Source organism: Sinocyclocheilus rhinocerous, unplaced genomic scaffold, assembly GCF_001515625.1.
Source record: "Sinocyclocheilus rhinocerous isolate Xijiao unplaced genomic scaffold, SAMN03320098_v1.1 scaffold1893, whole genome shotgun sequence".
NCBI classification, from domain to species: domain Eukaryota; kingdom Metazoa; phylum Chordata; class Actinopteri; order Cypriniformes; family Cyprinidae; genus Sinocyclocheilus; species Sinocyclocheilus rhinocerous.
In genome coordinates this window covers 78,753-101,868 of record NW_015654502.1, presented here as the reverse complement: position 1 = coordinate 101,868, position 23,116 = coordinate 78,753, and the positions used below count along the sequence as shown (strand labels likewise).

At 38.5% G+C, this 23,116-nt stretch overlaps 1 protein-coding gene across 3 annotated transcripts in view; it reads right to left on the bottom strand.

Annotated features, from left to right (window-relative positions):
• Positions 1-3,570: 3,570 nt before the first annotated feature.
• The window catches only part of LOC107717276 (serine/threonine-protein kinase ULK2-like), a 38,158-nt gene continuing 18,612 nt past the window's right edge, over positions 3,571-23,116 (bottom strand). Inside the window, exons 5-27 of one of the 3 annotated variants that reach the window (XM_016523961.1) lie at positions 21,238-21,274; positions 19,099-19,272; positions 18,682-18,755; positions 18,468-18,569; positions 18,299-18,357; positions 17,428-17,510; positions 17,288-17,338; positions 17,120-17,208; positions 16,784-16,955; positions 15,568-15,628; positions 13,351-13,500; positions 11,541-11,686; positions 11,350-11,433; positions 9,859-10,130; positions 9,581-9,777; positions 8,344-8,453; positions 8,013-8,147; positions 6,400-6,608; positions 6,141-6,319; positions 5,934-6,052; positions 5,030-5,187; positions 4,145-4,280; positions 3,571-3,938 (exon numbers count right to left, since the gene is read on the bottom strand). In XM_016523961.1, coding sequence (XP_016379447.1) covers positions 3,874-3,938; positions 4,145-4,280; positions 5,030-5,187; positions 5,934-6,052; positions 6,141-6,319; positions 6,400-6,608; positions 8,013-8,147; positions 8,344-8,453; positions 9,581-9,777; positions 9,859-10,130; positions 11,350-11,433; positions 11,541-11,686; positions 13,351-13,500; positions 15,568-15,628; positions 16,784-16,955; positions 17,120-17,208; positions 17,288-17,338; positions 17,428-17,510; positions 18,299-18,357; positions 18,468-18,569; positions 18,682-18,755; positions 19,099-19,272; positions 21,238-21,274 — 2,862 coding nt within the window. In that variant the 3' untranslated portion in view covers positions 3,571-3,873. Of the gene's footprint in view, positions 3,939-4,144; positions 4,281-5,029; positions 5,188-5,933; positions 6,053-6,140; positions 6,320-6,399; positions 6,612-8,012; positions 8,148-8,343; positions 8,454-9,580; positions 9,778-9,858; positions 10,131-11,349; positions 11,434-11,540; positions 11,687-13,350; positions 13,501-15,567; positions 15,629-16,783; positions 16,956-17,119; positions 17,209-17,287; positions 17,339-17,427; positions 17,511-18,298; positions 18,358-18,467; positions 18,570-18,681; positions 18,756-19,098; positions 19,273-21,237; positions 21,275-23,116 lie in introns of all 3 variants that reach the window. The other 2 variants (XM_016523960.1, XM_016523962.1) reach the window with 2 other exon arrangements.

Sequence of the window (23,116 nt, the reverse complement as noted above, 5' to 3'; positions counted from 1 at the left end):
AAAGTGAGCCTAACCACTCCAACGCGATCTTAAGTAGAATAATATAAATATTAAATCATCAAAGTCTACATTCACTATATTCCAGTTTCCGCTGCAGCTGCCGTGACCAAATTTCCCAGAATGCATTGCCGCTGTGACGACACATTCCCATTCTCTATTAGTAATTGGACTAAAACTTACCAGTAAATCATCTTGCAAATAATTAAACGAAAATAAGCTGGAATTAATAAGTAAGTCTTATCTCCATAATTTACCGCTGTAATTTTTCCACTTTTCCTCCTCTTCTTGCTTTTTTCGACTTCTGGTTGCCAGACGGATGAGTCCTCCTCATGTTTAAATTAGCAAATGCACAAGTAAGCGCTGTGCCAGTTTGAAAACGGCAGCCGACGCGAGGAAAAAGCAAGCACATCCAGCGTAACGCGAGAGGGGGCCCCCTAGTGGGGATGCAGATGTATTGCTCCCTTATATTAAAGGGGTCATATGATGCGATTTCAATTTTTCCTTTCTCTTTGGAGTGTTACAAGCTCTTGGTGCATAAAGAAGATCTGTAAAGTTGCAAAGACTAAAGTCTCAAATCCAAAGAGATATTCTTTATAAAATTTGAGTCAGCCACACCTACCTAAAACGGCTCGTTCTAACACGCCCACACATTTCTACCTCACTATGTGGGAAGATTTGAATAACGCCGCACAAAGTCGCTTTGTCGCGTCCAGTGTACTAGACAGACTTTAGCTGTTGCGGCACAGACACGGTCCTACTTCTTGCCTTATTGCCTTAAGCCTTCTTTTGTTCCGCAGATGTTTTCCTCTTTTGTTTTTTATCCGCCATCTCTATCTTTCTGTAGCTCGGCTCACTAATTGTCCGTCCTGTGCACTGAACGCTCTCTCCTCCACATCATGAGTAGACACGCCCCATACTGCTGATTGGCTACAAGTTTGTTTTGCTAGTTGGCCCGAATCAGTTTTCTAAAGCCTTTTTTTAAAAATCGCTTACCCCACCTTTAACTGTCACACTGGCTGTGCTGTTGTCTTGTTGCATTTCTAAATGTGGAACTGTCGAAGATAACTTTTAGAAAAGGACACCGTAAACCCGTAAGCTATGCTGGTAGTTTACTATCTCTCCCCCCGGAGGGCCCAGGTTCAGGAGTCACGGTTCGGTACTGCATGAGAATAGTTGAAAAATAAATGATCATTGTAATATTTGTTCATTGATAACAAATTTCACTTCACCTTTTTGTTTGCCAATAAGTAGCAGTCATAAAACATATATTTATTTTAACTTATAGCTATATTTTAAAGTTAAATCAAACAGACAAAAACTCTTTACTATAATTAATGCCACATTTAGCTTGGGAACTGGGAATTTTACTTCATTTGCACACCTTGACTTTCCATTTGTAACAACAAATATTGCAATACAAGTTGTTACATTTACAATTATTTCGATTACAACACAATTGTAGGGTCAGGATCTGAAGTAAATGCATTTAGTGGCTTAGTAATTCACCTTTAAGATCAACTATGGCTCTGGTACTGCACATGCGCATTGGCTGGTCTAGGCTAAAGATACGCTTTTATTAACGCTATTTGAGCATAAGAAACAACATTTATGAAGCAGTTCTTGTCAAGATTTCATTGGTGATATCAAATATGAAATTTAATCTTAAGCTTGGTGAACCCTTTTAGAGAATTTAATGTTTCCCCATTCAAAGAGATAGGAGCTGTAGTTGCATGACTGAAATAGCTGCCCGAGAGGCATTTCAAAGATGGCCGATTCCAGATTATTGACTGCTTCTATGTAAACAAAGTAAGCCTAATGCAGAAAATAATTCACCACTCTTCTTGGCCCAGCAAAACCAAATCTGGTACTTTAGTAGTATGGTTTAGTTTAGGTATCTGCTACTTATTGCTTTGTTCTGTTATATTTGTGCCTGTTTAGTTGTATCTCACCTTTGTTGCACTTTAATACTGCTTTTGTTTCAAATACAGCAGTATAAGTATGCAACACGTTTGTGAAACACAATCTGAGACTCAAATAACAGGATAAAATTGATCTGTTTAATAAACAAAAACTGCATTTCTACAGTTTCAGACAACACAGATGCCCTTGGTAAAACACATTGATTAAAACATTTAAAACATCAACATTTGTCACTGAAAATCAAGGGAGCAGGGCCTTCAGGCAGCATCGGCCGTGGTCGTGTCGGGCTGTGATAGGCTGGTTGTAAGCATTTATTCAGAAAGGAAAGGTGCTAAACTAGGGGCAAATACATTCTAATGTTCCACAGGTACATGTGCTCAGTACTAGTCTTCTCTAATAGTTCATCTGTACACAGTTCTCCTCAGACCTGGATAAGGAAGTCCTACAACTACAGATATGCATGGTTTTGCGGCAGATCAGCCTTCTCTTTCTGTACAGTAAAGGCTTTGTAGGTTCATGAGGGGCCATTTTAAAAATAAAAACAGAGTCAGAGTGCAGGAAAGAGGGAGCGAGATGTTCAAAACATATAAAAGTGAAAGTAGACTACTCAAAGTCATGCTTTCAGTTCTTCAGTATCCAGAAACTGGCCACTGCAGCACCTGGGAAGTGCAGTTACATAAACACTGTCATGAACACAGTGGATGAACAGGGAAAAGAAGAGCCTGGCAGTGGTTCTATCCCGTTTACCTGCAACATCCACATCCTGCACAGTCAATGTTTCATCGTACACAAGATATTCATGGGCGTTAATCAAGAGCTGCCATGCAAAGTGAGGTCTTGAGCTTTCTGTGAGGCCTTGAAGAATCAGAGGAAGTTGTCAGCGTCTGTTGCCTCTACAAAGAAACAAAAAACCCTAAAAACAAGGAAATCTTGTGCTCTTAAGTTGAGAGGCGGTTGATGGTGGCGGCAGCATACACCTTTTTCAATCACGCTGTGCTCGCTCGCATTCACTCCAAAATAAAAACACGCATGCAGAATGTACAAGTATTTACAGCTCACGCACGTCGGTTAAAAAAGCTACAGTATTAATATGAACATAAAAACGTTTCAGTACGGCTGAATCAAAAGGTAAGTAACTACTCAAGTATTCTGACCATTATGGATGATTCACCACGAGGCTCTTATGTGACGCCAATGTCCAACCTGAAGCTCACGGGCCTTCCAGACACTCATTCTCAAATGATTTCACATATGGAGATGGGAAGACACCAGAGCCTCACGCTGATCTTGGAGAAGGATGAAGAATCATGATCTCCACCTTCTGCCGGATGTTCTAGGACAAGCGTCTTCCATATCTGCCTCAATAAAGTGCATTTGCTTCAAAGCTGATTTTGTAAATACTACAGATTCCTCCTACGTTTAACCATGTGACTGTTTATGTGTGTGGTACCAGAAACTGAGTCCAACTTTGGACTTCACATCTGCCCCATGTCATCTTTCAAAACCATCATCAATAACACTAGCATATCTTTCTAAAACCAATAAATAATCAGCAATAGAATGCGGTATAAAACAATAAGATGAACTGATTTGCATTGATGTTCATTTGCTGGGCCTCCAAGTATTCCCAGTCCAAAATCCCTTCAGTTCATATAAAAAAAAGGGAAAAGACTTGTAAAAACAGAAGATGGATCCAAATGCAGGTCCAACATCTTTTTCATACTATAAAGTCTCTGTTTAGTTTTCATCTTTGGTAGTGAACTTGTGCACATCCTTCTCAAAATGTAATCTGCAAAAAATGTAATACTTGGTCTGTTGCTTGTGATTGAAAGGAATCAAAAGGAACTGTAAGTGCTTTGCTACAAAACAAAAACGAGGGATTTGTTTGGTCTTCTCTGCGGTTTGAGAAGATGATGGTCCCTGGAGTGAGAGCACCGGCCAAGATGACTCTCTTTATTCGTACAGGGTAACGGTGCAGTAACACAAAGCTGAGATCCTCCGGTCCACGCTTGCTTTATCTGTACAAAAGAAACACAAAGAGAAAAGCATTTTATTTCAGCTTTATATCAATTCATAAAATTGATTTAGATAAAAAGTCATTTAAAAGTGAGTCGGACTACATTGGTCACATCAGCAAAAGTAACAATCATAATGAAATGAAAATCATTAGGTTCCAATCCCTTTTTTTTTCTTTTTTAAAAATAAATAATTCAAGTTCACTCACATTTGGTGACGTTTTCTATATCAGCTGGGTCCTGGAGGATCTTGGACAGGCCTTCCAGCAGCATAGAGGCTTTGTTGTAGCGATATGCGATGTCCTCTGTCTGCTGAAACATCTCGTCTAGTGCAGCCAACTGCACCTGTTACACAAACATGGCACCAATGTTAACCACTCATTAAATCACGCAACAAAGCTCAAAGTGAGGCCGCCATGACCATCCTCACTCACCATCTCTACAGCATGGTTATAAATGAGCTTCTCAGCTGTTACACTGTTGATCTCATCCACAAATCGCTGCTTGTCGGAGAAGAAGTGGTTGAGTTTGTCTGTGAGGCGGCGGCACAGGGAAATGCAGCTCTTGTAGCGCTCGTTCAGACTCTTCACCACTGAAGTTCAGAGACAAGATACATGTTATTCGTTAATTTCATCTTTTACTCTAAATTGGTGGTTCTTAACGTTTTAGAGTCCAGGGTAATAGCTGAAGGCCCCCCAAGATATTTCAGCTACTTCTGCTGTAATGACAAACCTGCTCACTTTCAAACTTTATTTACGGAAATTACAATCACAAAACTATTTAGCTTTAACTTTTTAGTTATTTTAGTTTAAGCAAATTTAGTACTTCAGCATTTTTTTTTTTTCATTTGCCTGCCTATGCCAAAATTTCTAATTATTATGTTTGTAAAATTTTAGTTGAATTTTTAAACATTATTTACAGAAAAAAAGTCACAATACATTAAAATAACTCGACATAAATATAAATAATTTAAATGATTACATTAACTCCAGAAGCCAACTGCACCTGTTACACAAACATGGCACCAATGTTAACCACTCATTAAATCACGCAACAAAGCTCAAAGTGAGGCCGCCATGACCATCCTCACTCACCATCTCTACAGCATGGTTATAAATGAGCTTCTCAGCTGTTACACTGTTGATCTCATCCACAAATCGCTGCTTGTCGGAGAAGAAGTGGTTGAGTTTGTCTGTGAGGCGGCGGCACAGGGAAATGCAGCTCTTGTAGCGCTCGTTCAGACTCTTCACCACTGAAGTTCAGAGACAAGATACATGTTATTCGTTAATTTCATCTTTTACTCTAAATTGGTGGTTCTTAACGTTTTAGAGTCCAGGGTAATAGCTGAAGGCCCCCCAAGATATTTCAGCTACTTCTGCTGTAATGACAAACCTGCTCACTTTCAAACTTTATTTACGGAAATTACAATCACAAAACTATTTAGCTTTAACTTTTTAGTTATTTTAGTTTAAGCAAATTTAGTACTTCAGCATTTTTTTTTTTTTCATTTGATTGCCTATGCCAAAATTTCTAATTATTATGTTTGTAAAATTTTAGTTGAATTTTTAAACATTATTTACAGAAAAAAAGTCACAATACATTAAAATAACTCGACATAAATATAAATAATTTAAATGATTACATTTTATAACTCCAGAAGTTTCAATAACTGAATATTTTCAGGGTTAACACATTTGCACCAATTAATTTAAATGACTTCCCTAGTCATTTGTAACTAGTTTTTTAAATATTATTTTTATACTCACAAATATCAATTTCTACCCAATAAAATATTTTTGAGTAGAAAAATGTATATTCGTTCTAAAAATGCCCACGATCTTTTAGGATTTAATTTATTTTCATGACTTAACCACATCAAGGCAAGTCCTAATAATAATTTTAAAGCCCAGGGGAAGTAACCGTAATACGGGACTCTGTAACAAACTGAGCACACATGCACGCTTGTTTTTAGCAAAGCCATCTAATGTAGCAGCTTACCTTGTTTGACGGCCGAGGATGGATTGAGTTTGGCAGATTTGATCTGAGCTTTGGCCAGGTGCAGTGAGGATGCCAACAGCTGTGCAGCTTTCATGTACAGCACCAGCTGCTCCACCTGCCTGTGTAAGATGATGACCAAAGCGTTATATACTGTATGCTATGAACTCTCATTGTTAAAGATCATGTGTTTGTGCGCACTGCTCTTACCCCCACTCCTTACTGAGCTGACTGATCTGATCCACCACCACGCTGTCCTGGGGCGGATAGAGAGAGGCGGCAGACACACCCAGATCAGGTCCTCCGGCCCATAGAGAAGCGATCTCCAGCACACAGTCCGTAAAGGACAGCATCATCCGCAGGTGCATCAGGGTGTCTGTGTGCTCACGCTGCCAAACAGAAAAACACGCATGTTAGTGTTTCCCAAGAAAAGCTACTCTATACGTTCCAACTGCGTTAGCTCTCTCACCTCCATCAGTGTCTCCTCTGGCAGTTCTGGAGCTTCAAATGTGATGAATCCATCCAAGCTGGGCGGGGAGGTGCCGTAAGGGACATAGCGAAGACTGCTGGGAGCCGCTTCCGCTCCTGGTGGGGAGCTGCCAATGGTCATGCCCGGGGGAGAGCCCATGTACACCTTGCCACTGGTGGAGCACAGCGAGCCGGCCGAGCTGTTGGAGCCTACTGCAGACACACAGACACACACAATCATGTCGACCGGCTTACGTCACTTCTTAGTACACACTCTCGGTGCGAATGCAACCCTTTAAATGGTACTGGGAAATAGTTCGCACAAAATCGTCCCAGTACTTTAGTACTGTACATTTAGTTCTGGAACAAAAGCGGTGCGAAAGGCCCTATAGTCTATATAGAGTCTTAAGAGTCTATTAGCTTTATGCCAGGTTCACACATACTCTGTTTGCAGTGCATATTTTTTTCCGCGCCCATATTAACGGATTAGAGCGTTCACACTGCATGCAGTTGTGGGTAGGAGTTTATATGAATGTATCTCTGAGGGGAACTGACTGTCTTTAGAAAAATGTAGATGATATTTTCTTTTCATCTTGACTCTGTATGATACACATTAAAGCAGCGTTCATCAATAGGGTCAAGCACTGTGCTGCTTTGTTTACAGCGGTAACCAAGGAAACACTGTATTGCTACTGTTACATAAGCGCCACCTGCTGTCAGAGAGTGAATCTGCATCTCATTCAGCCCGTCTGATGTTTTTGTCGCGTTCAAATGTTTTATGTAGCATAATTTCACAAAGGTAAAGTCAGAGCATTCTGTTTTTGCTTCACATTTCGAAATTCTACAATCTAATTTAGATTAAAAACTGCTCATGCAGCATGTACGCAGCATCTTTGTTTGGATCATGATTAAAATCCAGTGTTTGCCTCTAACTGAATGGAAAGACCACAGGCAAAGCCTTAGTTTGTTTATATGAAGAGATGTCTTTTCTTTGTGTTTTTCATTTATTTGATTTGGGGTTTGTTTTAAAATTTCATATGAACAGACTGTCTTTAGAAAAGTTTAGATGAAATTTTCTTTTCATCTTGCCTATGTATAATGTATATTGAAGCATGTGTTCGTAAGTGCTGCGCTGCTTTGTTTACAGAGGTAACCAAGGTGTTATTTATTTATTTGATTTGGGGTTTGTTTTAAAATTTAATATTTCAATTTCACAAAGAAATGTTCAACATTTTGTCCAAGCAATAATAAAAGGACATCTTTTCATTTATAATTTGTCTCAAATCTCATTTTGTTAAAAAAAAAAAAATTGTGAGAAAATCGAATCGTGAAATCAGTATTGTGAATCGTATCGAATCTTGAGTTGAGTGAATCGTTACATCCCTATTATAATATATATATATATATATATATATTCCTAAAGTAAATGCTGTGTTTGTGGTAAACAGCCACAGATCAGGAGCGGACTGCAAACGCATCCTGTGTGAAAGCACATGGACTGCATACGCACTGCAAACGGAGTATGTGTGAACCTGCTGTTAGATCTTGACCATAATGCATCAGAATGTCTTCAAAACAGTGGCACAGGCAGGTTTATGAGATGAGGCCCCTCACCTGAGGTGGTGCGCGGGCGGGAGGCGAGATGGCTGCAGGTGGGTGGGGTGCTGCTGTTGGGGGGCGAGCCCACCGTGAACACAACGGTGCGGGGACTTGCCCCGCCTGCTGCCAAACCGCAAGTCCCTGCCGGGGCTGGGGAGGGATCCCAGATGGGTCACAAAACACATACAAACACTGGCAGCCAATCAGAACACTTCATGCAAGACAGAAGCTTTCAGGAGAAGTTCAAATTATGTCAATGGGGTTATATTTAGTAGAAATAAAATAATATTGGTATGAAAAACTGGACTTTACAAAAAGCTATAACAAAATAAGGAAAGGGGGCTACCTGTGTCCATGGGTCTCTCTGTGTTGAGGCTGTCTGTGCTTCCCTGGTACGGCTGTCCTCCCAAAGTGATCCGTACCGGCTGCTCAGACAGTCTGCCAGCACTTACAGACCTGAGGAAATAAACAGGTTCAGCTTGTTATTAAACTCAATTAGAATTTATAACACAGGGGTCAATGACATGGCACTTACTTCTTGTCCAAATCTTTTAATTGATTATAATAATTTATTTAATTTATTATAATATACTGTACAGGAAAATTGCAAACAATGGCATCAGTGCATTTCTTATATGATGATCATATTTTTAATTTCTGGTTTATGATACTTTTGTGGGGCATAAAGTCATAAATGGCAACTGTCCTGATATAATAATAATTATTAAAAGAATTAAATGATTGAGAAGAAAATATGAAATCTTCTTTTACTCTTCTAAAAATATGAATAATACATTTTGTTAAAATATTATAAATCTATTATAAAAATGGACAAATCACATGTGGTGTGACCAACATAGTTAAAAAAACTAAAACAAGAAAAGATATCACAGAGAGGACCCCTGCAGATTTTCATGACTGTGTGTCAAGGTAAAAACAAAATTAAATAAACTATCACAATGTATGCAACACCCCAAAAGATTAATGTTCATAATTCATTAGCTATATAATACTTTTATACAATACAGTTCAAAAGTTTAAGGTCAAAAAGATTTTTTAATGTTTTTGAAGGAATTCTTTATTTATTTGATAAAAAATGCAGTAAAAATAGTACGATTGTGAAATATTATTACAATTTATTATTACTACAAAATGTTCTTAAATGGAACTGTTTTCTATTTTAATATATTTTCATTTATTCCTGTGATGGCAGAGCTGAATTTTCAGCATCATTACTCCAGTCTTCAGTGTCCCGTGATCCTTTAAAAATCATTCTAATAGGCTGATTTGATGGTCGAGAAACATTTATTATGAATGTTGAAATGTGCTTAATATTTTTTATAGAAACTGATACAAAATTTAAAAAACAGCATTTATTTGAAACAAAAATATTTTCTAACAATATAAATGAATTTATTTCTGATCAATTTAATGCATCCTTACTGAATACAAGTATTAATTGTTTATAAAAATAAAGCTGACTCCAAACTTTTGAACAGTAGTGTATGTATATTACTATATATACAATATTTTAAAACTTTGTTGCTTATATCAGATGTTGTCTGAACAAAGTTTTTGCCAACCTGCCAAAGGAAGTCTTGCTGGCTTCTGGTGCAGACTGTCGGCTGCTGGGATACGCAGAGCAGTGATGTGCACAGAGGTCACGCCCATCCATCAGCGTCTTGACTGGGGCAGGGCTGTCGGCCATACTCTGTTGAGAGGCCAGGGCCATAAGGTTGCACGAGGCTTGAGTTTTAGGGATTTTGAATGGAGCGGTTGCCTAAATGAGCAGAAATTATATTATTAATGCCAAAAGCTCTAGACTTGAAACACTTTTTACCTGACAACTCCTAGAGCTTACCTTAGTGGGTGAGCCGATGATGGTGGGCAACGGTGACTTTGTTAACCAGTCAGAGGTGCGAGGGGAGGAGCCAAGGTGCTTGGTTGGGGAGGTGCCTAGGTTGCCGGGGCGACCAAACTGAGGGGAGTGGCTGGTGGGGTAGGCTGAGACGGTGGGGTGAACCGGGTCAGACAGCTGCTTGTGTAGTTTCTGTTTGTTCTGGTAAATGTCAGTCAGTGTGGGCACACTCTGAAGACGAGTACCCAGTAATTGAGAGGACGGCACAGGGGAACCTATAACATAAAAAGTGTCCATCTTGTTTAAAAACAAAAAAACAAAAAAGTGATCGTTCTCCCAAAAATGTCTATTCTATTCTCATTGACTCACCCTGATGTTGTTCCAAACCCATAAGCCTTTGGTTAATCTTTGAAATATACATTTTATATTTTTAATGAAACCTAAGAGGGTCCTGTTCCTCCAATAAAATTCCAGGTAACCAAACCTTAAAAGAATAGTTCACCCAAAAATTGAATTTACTTAACCTCAGGCCATCCAAGATTGTTTCAGAACAGATTTGGAGAAATGTAGCATTACATCACTTGCTCACCAATAGACCCTCTGCAGACAAATGCACAGCTTTTCACTTCACAAGGTGTTAATTAATAGACTAGAGTCATGTGGATTACTGTGATGTTTTTATCAGCTGTTTGGACTCTCATTCTGATGGCAAATTTCTCCAAATCTGTTCCACTGAAAAAACAAACTCGCTACATTTTAAATGGCCTATATTTTTAGCAAATTTAAATTTTTGGGTCAACTATTCCTTTAAAATATCCAAAAATGAATCAAGCTGTTAATCTTGTGAAGAGATATGATCACTTTATATGAAGAACAAATTTAATTCAGGCTTTTATTTACATCTAAACAATGATCAACGCACATGCATAGAGCACATCACATTTAGTACAAACTCACAGAAGTGGAGTTTGATTTGTGTTTTGAAGATTAACCAAAGTGTTACATGAAAGTAAATAATGACAAAACTTTTTTGTGGGGTGAATTATCCCTTTAACATAACATATTATTGATATGGCACACCACATGCTTCATTATTCAACCACTAGGTGGCACTGCAGTATGTAAGATCTGTACCATAAAACTTAATTGAACTGAAAGTCTAAAACAACAAGGTCCATGAGTTCGTCTCCTGTTTAGACATGATCATTGAGTTCACAGGTTTGAAGGTTTATAGATTTTAAGAGGTTTTGCACAAAAGCTCAGAGGTCGCACAGTTTGTTGTTATAACAACATGCATTGTTCCTGATCGCTTGTTGAGTTCTCAGTCATAACCAGCAGCTGTAACCATGGAGACTTAAATAAGGCAGACAAGCTGTGACCCACCGGGAGGAAGCGACTGTGGCTACGGCTTGTGAGAATGTGAATGGTGCCACTTTGAAGAGGAAACAGTAGTGCTGTGTTTTTATCATGTCAATTTCTCACATATAAACTCACCGCCTGAGGAGCTGCGACTGCGTGCCTCGTGGCTCTGGGGATGTCCGCAGCAGCAGTGCCCGAGCTGCTCAGGAATAGTGCCCACTGGGGAACAAATACAGAAATAGACAGACCAGTGTCAGAACGTGTCAGTCTTTGAAAATACAGTTTCCCAGTAAACTTAAAAAAAGAATGAGAGCAGGGACTCTTACCCAGTGGAGATGGGGAGTAGGGCCGGGAACTGCCTGTAGAGAGACGTCGCCCCACCATTTGAACTGTATCTGCAGGGCTAGGTGACCCAGACACCATTTTAGGGAAGCCCATGGGGCTTGTGTTGGAGCGCCGCACTGTGCCTGACCTGTGACCATTAAAAACAACCAAAAATCATACTGTAGTATTTGGACAACCTTAAAATTTCCTCAGTATGAACATCACTTTTCTTAACCAGCAATTACACATTTATCTGGTCTCGATGTAATTTTAGTGGATGTATGATGTCAGTTCTCCTCAAGTTCACACTGGTGTCCCAACAGAGTAACACCGCAGGTGTACTTTTCATTTTCATTTCAAACAGTATTATCTTTCTTTAAAATAAATGCCATTTAGCATGATACAGTGCTATTCGGCAACCTTAAAATTTCCGCAGTATGAACATCACTTTTCTTAACCAGCAATTACACATTTATCTGGTCTCGATGTAATTTTAGTGGATGTATGATGTCAGTTCTCCTCAAGTTCACACTGGTGTCCCAACAGAGTAACACCGCAGGTGTACTTTTCATTTTCATTTCAGACAGTATTATCTTTCTTTAAAATAAATGCCATTTAGCATGATACAGTGCTATTAAAAAATTTGGGGTCAGTATTAAGTATTTTTTAATTAATACTTTTATTCAGCAAGGATGCATTAAATTGATCAAAACTGACAGCAAAGACTTATATTGTTACGAAAGATGTGTATTTCAAATAAATTCTGTTACTTTCGAATATCTATTCATCAAAGAATCCTGAAAAAAATTATCAAGGTTTCCACAAAAATATTCTTTGGCACACCATTGTTTCTTAAGCATCAAATCAGCAAATCAGAATGATTTCTGAAGGATCATGTGACACTGAAGACTGGAGTAAATGATTCTGAAAATTCAGCTTTGCCACAAATGGAAAAAAATATTTGTATTAAATGTATTAAAAAGATTCTAAATTGTAATAATATTTCACAATATTACTGTTTTTACAGTATTTTTGATCCAATAAATGCAGCCAGACTTCTTTTTAAAAACACCAACCCCAAACTTTTAAATGGTAAGGAATTCATATATTTTAAATGTCCGGATACTTTTTACACCACTGTATATGAAACACAATTTGTAGAATATCCTCTGTCTGTAGAGTTCTTAGGGAAGGAGTTCCTGGCATTTTCTTTAGCTAAAAGTGAGATTCTCAATATTCCTACCTTCCAAAACAACACATGAATAATCTTATTGACACAAGAATCACATGTCACCTGTGATAAGTTCAGAAATGTTAAATAGTTCAGTGAATGACACCTGGAAGACAATCTTGACTCATAAATCAGGTCTGAAGCAGTGCCCAGGGCTACTTCACCAGCACAGTGACCGAGCTGACTAACAGGGTGAGATAATGTGAACCAGCTCAGCCCTGAGCACACGGACTGCAAGGCTACCATGATGAGCTTAATCACTTTTTTGAGACACAGGGCAGGTCAGAGTGAAGTAGGCCAAGCAGCTGCTGAGGTCTGGCGTGACTAATAATGGACTGTGCAACAGTCATAATCTCCAGAGTCTGCTAGCCACCTGCCTGAAGACCCTAAACCCACCTGTTCCCAAAGACAATCCACTGAATCACTTAGCAAATTCTCTCTAGTTAGATACACAACTGAAATGATTTTACAAAATTGATGCAATCATGTCACTGATCTTTATATTGCACCATAATGGCTTGAACATGCTACTAAAAGCAGTTAGCATTAGAGTTATTTATTCCTGTTGTTGAATGTCTTACCTGGGAGAGCCATAAAGTGTTGTGGTTGGGCTGCTGGACAGGTTCTGTTTGATACGCTGGTAGTTTCGCACCTGTGTGGGTACAGGTATCGGCGTGGTCTCGCTTCGTGGTGATACCATTGGGGTCTGTCCAGAGGATGGCTGCGGTGGCCTGAGAAACCCATAAAATAAACCAGTCAGAATGCTTTTCCAAACCCTTTTATGTTATAAAACCTTTAAAAAATCCTTACGATCTAAGTCTTGTTCAACATGCGATCACTAAATGTAAAGTGCGAGACGCTTCTAACTTTGACGGATAAGTTTAGCAAAAGCTGTTTCTGCTCAGAACCACACGGGGCGGAGCTACAGCGTAAACACAAAGCCCTGACCTATCAGTAAGGGGGAGGGAGGAGAAATGGGCGGTGCTTTCAGGCAGTGGCACATGCTGGGTCCACCTACCGTCACCAGTCTCAGACAAAGGAAACAAAACAGCTTATTCTTATTCTATCAGGAACACAATGTTTTTTCACAGATGTCATGACTGGGTCATGTATGGGGAGGGGGGTGCAAATGGCTGATAAGAAGGAAGGGGAGCTAAAAGTGAAAAAAGGAAGCTGCACATTGTGGTTTGAGCTCCAAAGTCCTGGATCATGTAATGAGAGAGGGAGGAGTGTGAGTGAGGGCTACACGTGAATGGTTAACCAGGCTGTGTCCTTGTTTGACCCAGAGTCAGTTCAGCATGGCACAACAAAACAAAGAGGACATAACTGACGAGGCTAAAAGATTTTTCTTTTTCTTTTTTTAATACTTTACTGTTACTTTTGATCAACCTAATCTAATCTTGCTGAATTAAAGACATTTATAATGTTGTTTTTAAATGTACTGTATAATGTATCATGTTATAATGTATTATAATGTACAAAAGATTTCTATTTCAAATAAATGTTGTTTTTAAACTTTCTACTGATCAAATAGTCCTCATAAAATGCATCATGGTTTCCAAGCAGTGCAACTGTTTTCACCAATGATAATAAGAAATGTTTCTTGAGTAGAAAATGGTTATTTAAAATTGTAATAATATTTCACAATAATAAAAAATAGTAAAAATAGTTTAAAAAAAGTTGTTACTGTATTTTCGATCAAAGGAATGCAGCCTTGGTGAGCATTTTTAAAACATTAAAAAATATTACTGACCTGAAACTTCTGAATCTGAACAGAGATCTATTCATATATTTTATATTACATTTTATAAAATACAAATTTATCATATTCATTTCCCCTATTTTTACATTTAGATTAACGTTCACTTGAAGTTAATCTTTAAAAACGCTAATAATTTAATAACACTGTTTACTTTGATTTTCTGCAAATTAGTCAAGTGTGTCCAACCTTCTGGTCTTTAGTGTGTATGTGTGAAAAAGAATAAATAGACAAAAGAGATGGAGACAAAAAAGGTGGAGCATGTTTTGCTTGTACAAGAGAGGGAAACAGAAAAGCCACAGAGCAGAAGGAAGTGCACCGACTCTCACAAAAACAAAACATCCTCTGTTTTACATGAGTAACAGACAAAAGATGTACAGCATACAAATGTTTTAACTGTCACTCTGTCAGCCCTGGCAAAATTCATGTCAGATCCATTGCATAACTGCACCATGAAACAAACCGTCTAGTCACAAAACACCCAGTAGACATTGAATTCTGCACCTCTGGACAAAATTTGAGGTCGGTGGAAACAGAAGCAGATGGGAGAAGTTGACAGCAGGGTGTCTATTCTTAGAGCAGAAGCACAAACACACGCATTTGCTCCCACAGGACTCATTCACCAGCTGTGTGATTCACCTCTCACTTAGCCACACCAGCTTTCTCCAGCAATAACAGCAGACATACCACCCAGACTCACACAACCGTGAATCCACCCTGGCCTTCACCTCCATGATTAAACAGCTTGCGAGTGGAAGCCACCAAAAATATCACATCTACAAAGCCAACGGATCAGTGTACTAATCCGTACTTCCATATTTCCATGATGCAATGATCCATTGATTTACCCAGAGTTAATATCTCTGTCTGCATGTCGGACTTGACTGTGAACTGTGTATCTTTGGACTAATAAATGTCAACCTACTAAAATTCTTGTCTAACATTTGCAGAGCTCGATGCAAGTAAACATGCATGGTTGAAAGTTTGAGCTTTTTAAGCAGTCACGTATCTTGAGTGAAGTGAGCGATGTCACACTCACCCTCCACAGAGAAGGAATTCACTGGACGCTCTGCGGCCCACTGCCCCCATTGGAAGGTCATCTGAAGAGAAGAGAATGAAAGAAAGCCGTGAGAACTACATAAATACACAGTCTCACATACACCAACAAATCACAGAGTGTGAGAGCGTAATCAGCGCTGGAAGGCTTTCGTAACGCTGACTCAGCTGACGCCTCTCTATATGCTAAAAAACACACACAAACAAGCTCCAGCAGCTGCTCAAATATAGTGCTTAGTGTGTGTGCGTGTGTTATGACGTGTAAAAATGGCACACCGCAAATTTTCGTTTTCTTACTCTGTATTTTTTGTCTTGGCTTCCAGTAAAAAAGATCTAAACATACTTCTAAACTTAATGTCTTACAAAACTGAGAGAATCCTGTATACTGAATTGCATGCATTTTTGAATAGTTTCTATATTTTTATATTCTGTAAGATTTATAAAAAGGCTTAAAATTAAATTATCCTAAATTATAAGCTTAAACTATTAGCCATTTTATTAAGGAAAATAAAGTAATTTCAAGATGTATTCCCTGAAATCATGTTTTCCAGGAAAACATATCTGAACACTCTTACAAAATTAAAAGAATATATCTTGAATTACATGTATTTTTCAATATTTTTATATGTTGCTAGATAAAAAAAAAAAAGATTCAATGAGGGCTTACATTAAAGAAAAATTCAATTATTGATTAAAATTAATATATTCTCTATAAAATGTAAAATATGCAAGCATACTAAACCATTCTTAAAATATCATACTTAATATTAAAATATTATTATTTAAAAAAAAAAATGTGTATAATATTGTGAATTGTTTTCAAAGAAAATAAATTTAATTAGGTGCTTTTTAAACCCAATCGTTTTTTTTTTCAGCATAAAACATCAAAGTAGATTCAGGATTACAATTATTTTACATTAACCATGCCCACACATGTAAAAAGGATTATATTGCTTTTCTTATGAAAGAAAAAAAAGTGTGAATCATAACATTACATTAGCTGGTCAAAAGAGTAAAAAAAAATGGATGAAAACAGCTTATTACACTTTTTTTGTTTCTCAAATAAGTGTACCTTGTTTTAAGGATGTTTTAATATTTTAACAGAAAAACAAAAAATAATACAGATTTTTAGCAGTGTAGATGTCAGCTGTGGTCTGCCTAGGCATGTGGCATGTGTTTGGTGACATTATGTGACTCACAGGACTGTTCTCCAGAGAGATGGGGCACCAGCACAAAGTCGTCAGTGTCACAGGAGGAGTTCTTGCTGCTGGTGCTGCCGCCCGACTCCTTGGACAGCTGCAGGTAGTTGGGAGGGCCGAGAGGTGGAGAGGACAACACGTCCTCAGGGAGAGTCTGCATGTCTGGCAGGGACTGTAACACAAAGGTGAAGGTAAACGCTGGATTACCTTTAGCTGAGTCAGTACCATTACCCTTCTGAATACCATAATCATCTCATACAACACCCCAGTCAGAAAGCTGCTCACACCTGTGGTGGAGTGACAGTGGATTCAGCATTGACAATGTAAGGGGCTTACCGGCGGAGAGACGTAACGACAGGAAGGAGAGCTGCCACACGTGCTGTCTGTGACCAAGCCAGAGCACGTAGGCACTGGCACAGGGCATGCTGGGTAAAACAAAAGCTGTTTTAGTGTCGAGCCACACCTTACTCATCAAATTTGCTCATCAAATGCTCTCTTACTTACATTTTTTAATAGTTGATGTCGGTTCCAAGAAAGGATGACTGAAAAAAGTGTCTGCAGACGGAAGAGTATACAATAAGGGAAACACAACAACAAGGTGCAAATCCTTTCATAATGCACTGCAACAACAGAAATACACTGACCAAAATCCATCCGATCCTTCTGGTTCCTCTGGAGCAGCCCCAGCAGCAGATCTTCCAGTTGAGGAGACGTCTCTCGCGGGATGCTGTGAACAGAAAGCATTAGTTATTTAGTAAATAGCACCCAGTGACTGGCCATTTCAGGATTAATGGCTTAATAATAAAATATTACAAAAATAATTAAAAATCTGTTTTCATTTTTCAGAGAATTTTGAGTAAATAATATGTACATTTATGAAAATTTTTCATTTCATTTCAGCTATTTTTTGTGTATATAAAGTACTGTTTAGATTTTTTAAAGTTTTTAAAAATAAGTCTCGTATGCTCATCAAGGCTGCATTTATTTGATCAAAAATACAGTAATATTGTGAAATGTTATTTTCTGTTTGAATATATTTAAAAATTTAATTTATTCCTGTGATGCAAAGCTGAATTTTCAGCATCATTACTCCAGTCTTCAGTGTCATATGATCCTTCAGAAATCATTCTAATATGCTGATTTCGTATTATTATCAATATTGAAACTGCCTGTGCTGCTTTATTTTTGTGGAAACTGAGATGCATTTTTTCAGCACTCAGGAACAGCATTTATTTGAAACAGAAATCTTTTGTAAGTCTTTACTGACTTATTAAATCCATTTAATGCATCCTTTACAAATACAATAATTAAAAAAAAATTTTTAAATGACCCCAAACTTTTGAACAGTAGTGTATACATGAGCATTATATCGGCCACCGCTGTTATTTAGGTATCACTATCTAAAACACCCCAATCACATTATGGGACAACTGTGGTTTTACTACAGAGTCTTGAGAATTATGACACATAATGCAACGAAAAAATAAAATAAAATAATTTAGTCCGTGCTCTTACTTTGGCACCAAAGTCTTGTTCTTCTCATAGAACATCCTCAAGTCCTGTGGACTGTTAGCCTGGTCGCATAACGACATAAAACATGTAAAAACATCATCAAAACTTACAGTAAGTATTCAAATCAGAACATTAGCTATATGAATTTTAACTTCAACGTCATGAACCTCACCTGGAAAGGCGGCTTTCCCACAAGGCACTGATAAATGACAGTCCCAATGCTCCACAGGTCAGCTTTGGCATCATAGTTCTGGGACATGATCACCTCTGGAGCCTGTGGAGGGAGATGACAGATTATAAGAACATAATGCTGCCAATGTCTCACGTGGCTGCTATATTTCACAAATCTGAGACTGTGAGACAGAATTCAGCCAGTGGCTACTGACCATGTACATTGGAGATCCACATAATGTGGCCGCCATCATGTTGCTCTGGAGATATCTTGCAAAACCAAAGTCAGCTGTAAAACAAAGAGAGCACCGGTGTTATTAATAGCATCATGCTGCTGTCTGAGAGTCACGACTTGTAACTTCTGCACAGACTGAGACAATGGAAACAAAGAACCGGCTGTGTGAGAGATCAGAGGGTGGAAAGTGTATGAAGGTATTAAATAGACTGTTAGGTATGAAAGATTGGGTACATATACGGTGGACTACAAACGCCCTAAGATATTTATTTCCAGTTTTAAGTTCAATTTTGGATCCCAGATTTGTAATTTGGTTTTAGACATTTCACTTTTACTGTAGATATATTATACTGTATAGCACATAATATTAGCAATAAATAATTGGGGAGAGTGTTACCAATCTTGATGCGTATGCCGTTGATGCTGGACTTCTTGCGGCCCGTGTAGGACAGCAGGATGTTCTGAGGTTTGAGGTCTCTGTGAATGATCCCCTTGCTGTTGAGAATGCGCATGGCTGCTGCAATCTGCTGTAGAAAGACCCTCAGTGTCTCCTCTCGCAAAGTGCCCTTGGCTGAAGAGCAAAGACATTGTACTGCTGAGTAACATGGCTATAAAATCCATTAAGACATTCTATTAAAAACCTCATTTACCCTTGCAGATGGTATGACTGCTTACATCACACAATGCTTCTAAACAGGACATTTCCTGAAAACCAGTTGGCTTCAAGTGTCAAGAAACCTCAGATTCACTAGTTTTGAGGAGCAAAACTTTTTTCACATTTACTGTTGTTTGGCAAGTTTTCTCAGATGAAATCCAGTCATTTCAATAGGAATCCACGTGATTGGAAATTTTGTGTGAGGGTGAAAGATTTCCCCATGCAGCTTTTGCACTGCACACGCAAGGTGGTCACAAATTCACTGTGATGAGCAACAGAAAGCAGCTTGGTTTGAAAGTGACTTCTGTGTGAGCTGTGCTTCATACATCACTAGACTATTGACTACAGGCAATGGATCTTTTCTGCTGAAACGGCTGAGATTTTGCTAAGGTGACCACACCTTTAAAGGGATAAGGCGATTCATTATAGCCAATTATAGCAACGAGTCATTTATAGCCAAAGAAATATTGTAGAACTATTGAAAAGTCTTGACCTTGTAAGATTTGATTAATTTCCATGATTTTTCACCACACCCAGCTGGGCCAGTAGTTCCAGCCAACATTTCCAGTGGCCCAACACAACACTTATAAATGTAATATTTAATGTATTTAAACTAATAATATCATATTTACATTTTTAATTGTAAAGTTCTCGTTTAAATTTAGTTTTTTTTTTTAACCTTTATTTTGACATTCATTTACAAAAATACAAACATTTTCCATACACAAATTTAAATTTCCATCAAATGTAGTTTTCTTTACAAAGAAAATATGCAATAAAACTTATAAATCATACAGTAATTATAACCACACAGGAAACTCCAATAAATTGGAAAATGGAATACACATCAAAACATTACTGATTAGTTTTCAACCCATTCTTACTGATAGATAAAAGGTTGACAAGCAGAATTCCAAATGTTTAAGTTTGCAATGCACAAATATTAAGATACAGTGCTTGCCAAATAGGCCAAAGTTACAGTTCTGGCACGAATCACTCTCTCTCTTGCCCCGGCCAACGGGCCATCCTTATTGTTGAGCACTTTGAGGGTGAGTAATAATATCAGAATTAGTTTTGGATGAACTATCCCTTTAGATAAGAATGTCCACTACACTGAGCTAATCCAAGACCATCACAGTCATGTTAAAATCAAAAGCTTCTCAGGGGTTTTACATGGAGTGATGTCACTCCAGGTCCCCCGTTAGAGCAAAACTGGTGTAATCCACTGAGCTGTTAAGAGGATTCCCTTCACCCAATCTGCTCTGTAAACAAAGCAATTATGATCACAATGAATCTCGTACCGATCCCAAAACACAGTGACTGGCGTAGTGGTGAGGTTGTATAACTAAGGAACGGTTGCATAATTATACAGGGGGAGAAGTGTGAGAGGCCGAGACGTGCTGTACTGTGTCATCCATCATGGTTAAACAAAGATAACACTCCACCTGAACATAACAAGGGGTAACAATCCAGCCAACATCACACGCACTAAGTAAACGGCACCCGAGTCATCTCTATTATGCCCTCTGTGTCACACATTCAGTGAAAACATGGTTTATAGACCAATCAGATTCCTTTGGCAGAACGAAGACTGTTCGTAAACACCAAACTTCACAGTTTATTCACAATGAGTATGTGGGCAAAGCTTTAAATATATATGATAATGGAGACAGTAGTGGCTCTCTGAGAGTGTTGGAGGGAAGTGCGCTTTAAGATTGAACCCTGGAGACAAATACTTCAACTCTGGCTCACTGAGAAAGAAACTGTCTCCTATCCCTATTTAATATGCAAAGAAACCCATTTATAGGCGGACTTCCCTAAAATGCGCTTTTAACTTGAGACTCCTGACCAAATGATGTGTTTACCTCACAAGCTGCTTACCTTGCAAATAGTCTGCCAGGTCTCCTCCATTGCAGTACTTGAAGAGGAAAAAAAACAGAGAAAATAAAACTCAACTTTAAAATCAATATGGAAAAAAAAAAACTTGTTGAGGTTCGAGGACTGGATATTTCATGGGCTGCAGGAGGAGGACGGGGTGGTGTAGTGACACACACATCAATGAATCTGACGAAGTGATGCAGTATTATGGGACTGTCAGTGTGTATTGGCAGCCAGTAAATTTCCACAACATTGATGGAGGGAGAGAAATAACCCTAGGCATACTGGGTGGACAGAGAAAATACACTACATTTAACATGGCATAACATCTTTAAACCTCTGACTGAACATCAGGACCTTTTATTGAAGGCTTAAAAAAACATTTGACAAATTTTGCATCTGGCTTGCAAGCAAGTTTTATTCTATAGAAGTAAAAAAAAAAAAAAGAGCAATTTTTTTAACTGATAAAATATTTCAGAGCAGATTGTGTTGCCCACAGACTTCTATTTGTGGCGGCATATATATGCAAATTCATTCTCTGCCAGAAGGTGGCGCTTAGAGCGGGAGAAATAGAGGTTTCCCCGGTAACAGCTGTTCACAAAGCAGCGCTCCGCTCACAAACGCTGCTTTATCAGACATTACATGCAAGAGGAAATGAAAATGACATCCAAAATTTTCTGAAGACAGTCGGTTTCCTTCAGAAATACAGTGATATAAAAACACCCGCACCTGGTTTCGATTGTCTTGGTTACGTATGGTAACCCTCGTTCCCTGAAGGAGGGAACGGAGACGTCACGTCCCGTCGCCACAGCTCCTGTACCACCGCTGAGCGGCCGGGTCACCGGCTCGGCTCCTCAGCGAAAACCTGAATATGCGCTGCATCTGCTGCCTACTTATACTCACGCTGTGATCAGCAGCAGCTGGATGCAATAATCGCATGCCAATGTGCATTGGCTCGTTTAGTTTACACTCGAAGTAGATTGGTCTCTCTAAGCGAGATCCCAATTCGTCGGTCATCTGACGTGACGTCTCCGTTCCCTCCTTCAGGGAACGAGGGTTACCATACGTAACCGAGACGTTTTAGTCATCTTGTTGCATGTTTTTTTGTAATTTTTATTCATTTTTTAAGTGTCTAGAGTTTTTATAGATTATTTCAAGTTTAGTTATTTTAGTATATCAAGTTAAACCAAATAAAAATGAGAAATGTTGTCTTGTAAATAATTTTTAGTCACAAGGCAATTAATTTTTTTTTTCTGGAGCAAGTTGTGAATTTTTTAAAATATTTTATTTCAAGTAACGTTTTCCATTTACATGCATTTAGGAAATGCTCTTATCCAAAGCTATTAACATTGCATACAGTTCATTCATTCCCTGGGAACTGAACCCATGACCTTGCTAGCATCATGCTTTACTGTTTAATCTACAGGAAATCTAAGAACTTGGATATATGAGCATGCACGAAGAGCAAATTGCATCAGTTTGTACTAAGTGTGACTGGCTCTGGTGTTGAGGGCCTGTTTGTGCCAAACTCTAGCTGCAAACACTCTCTCAGGTCACACAGACAGGGGCCAATAAACAATACTCAGAAAGCCAGCAGGTTACATTATCAAAAGGTACATACATCAGAAGTGTTGGATTGATATTACATACTAAAGATAGTTGATACTAAAGCTCTTGAAATTGTTTTTGAGAGCAGCTTTCCCTGAACGGATATTTTTAGTTTGGCCTCTTCATGTGTTTGTTTCTCTTTCAGAGCCTGCAGTGTTGGGCAATACTAGAAAGCATAGCCATGAAACATTAGGTGCACTGTGGCCTCATGACAAAAACAAGAGCATGTGGAAATGAGAAGCAAGAGAGAGGGAGAGACGGGGGGGGGGGTCCA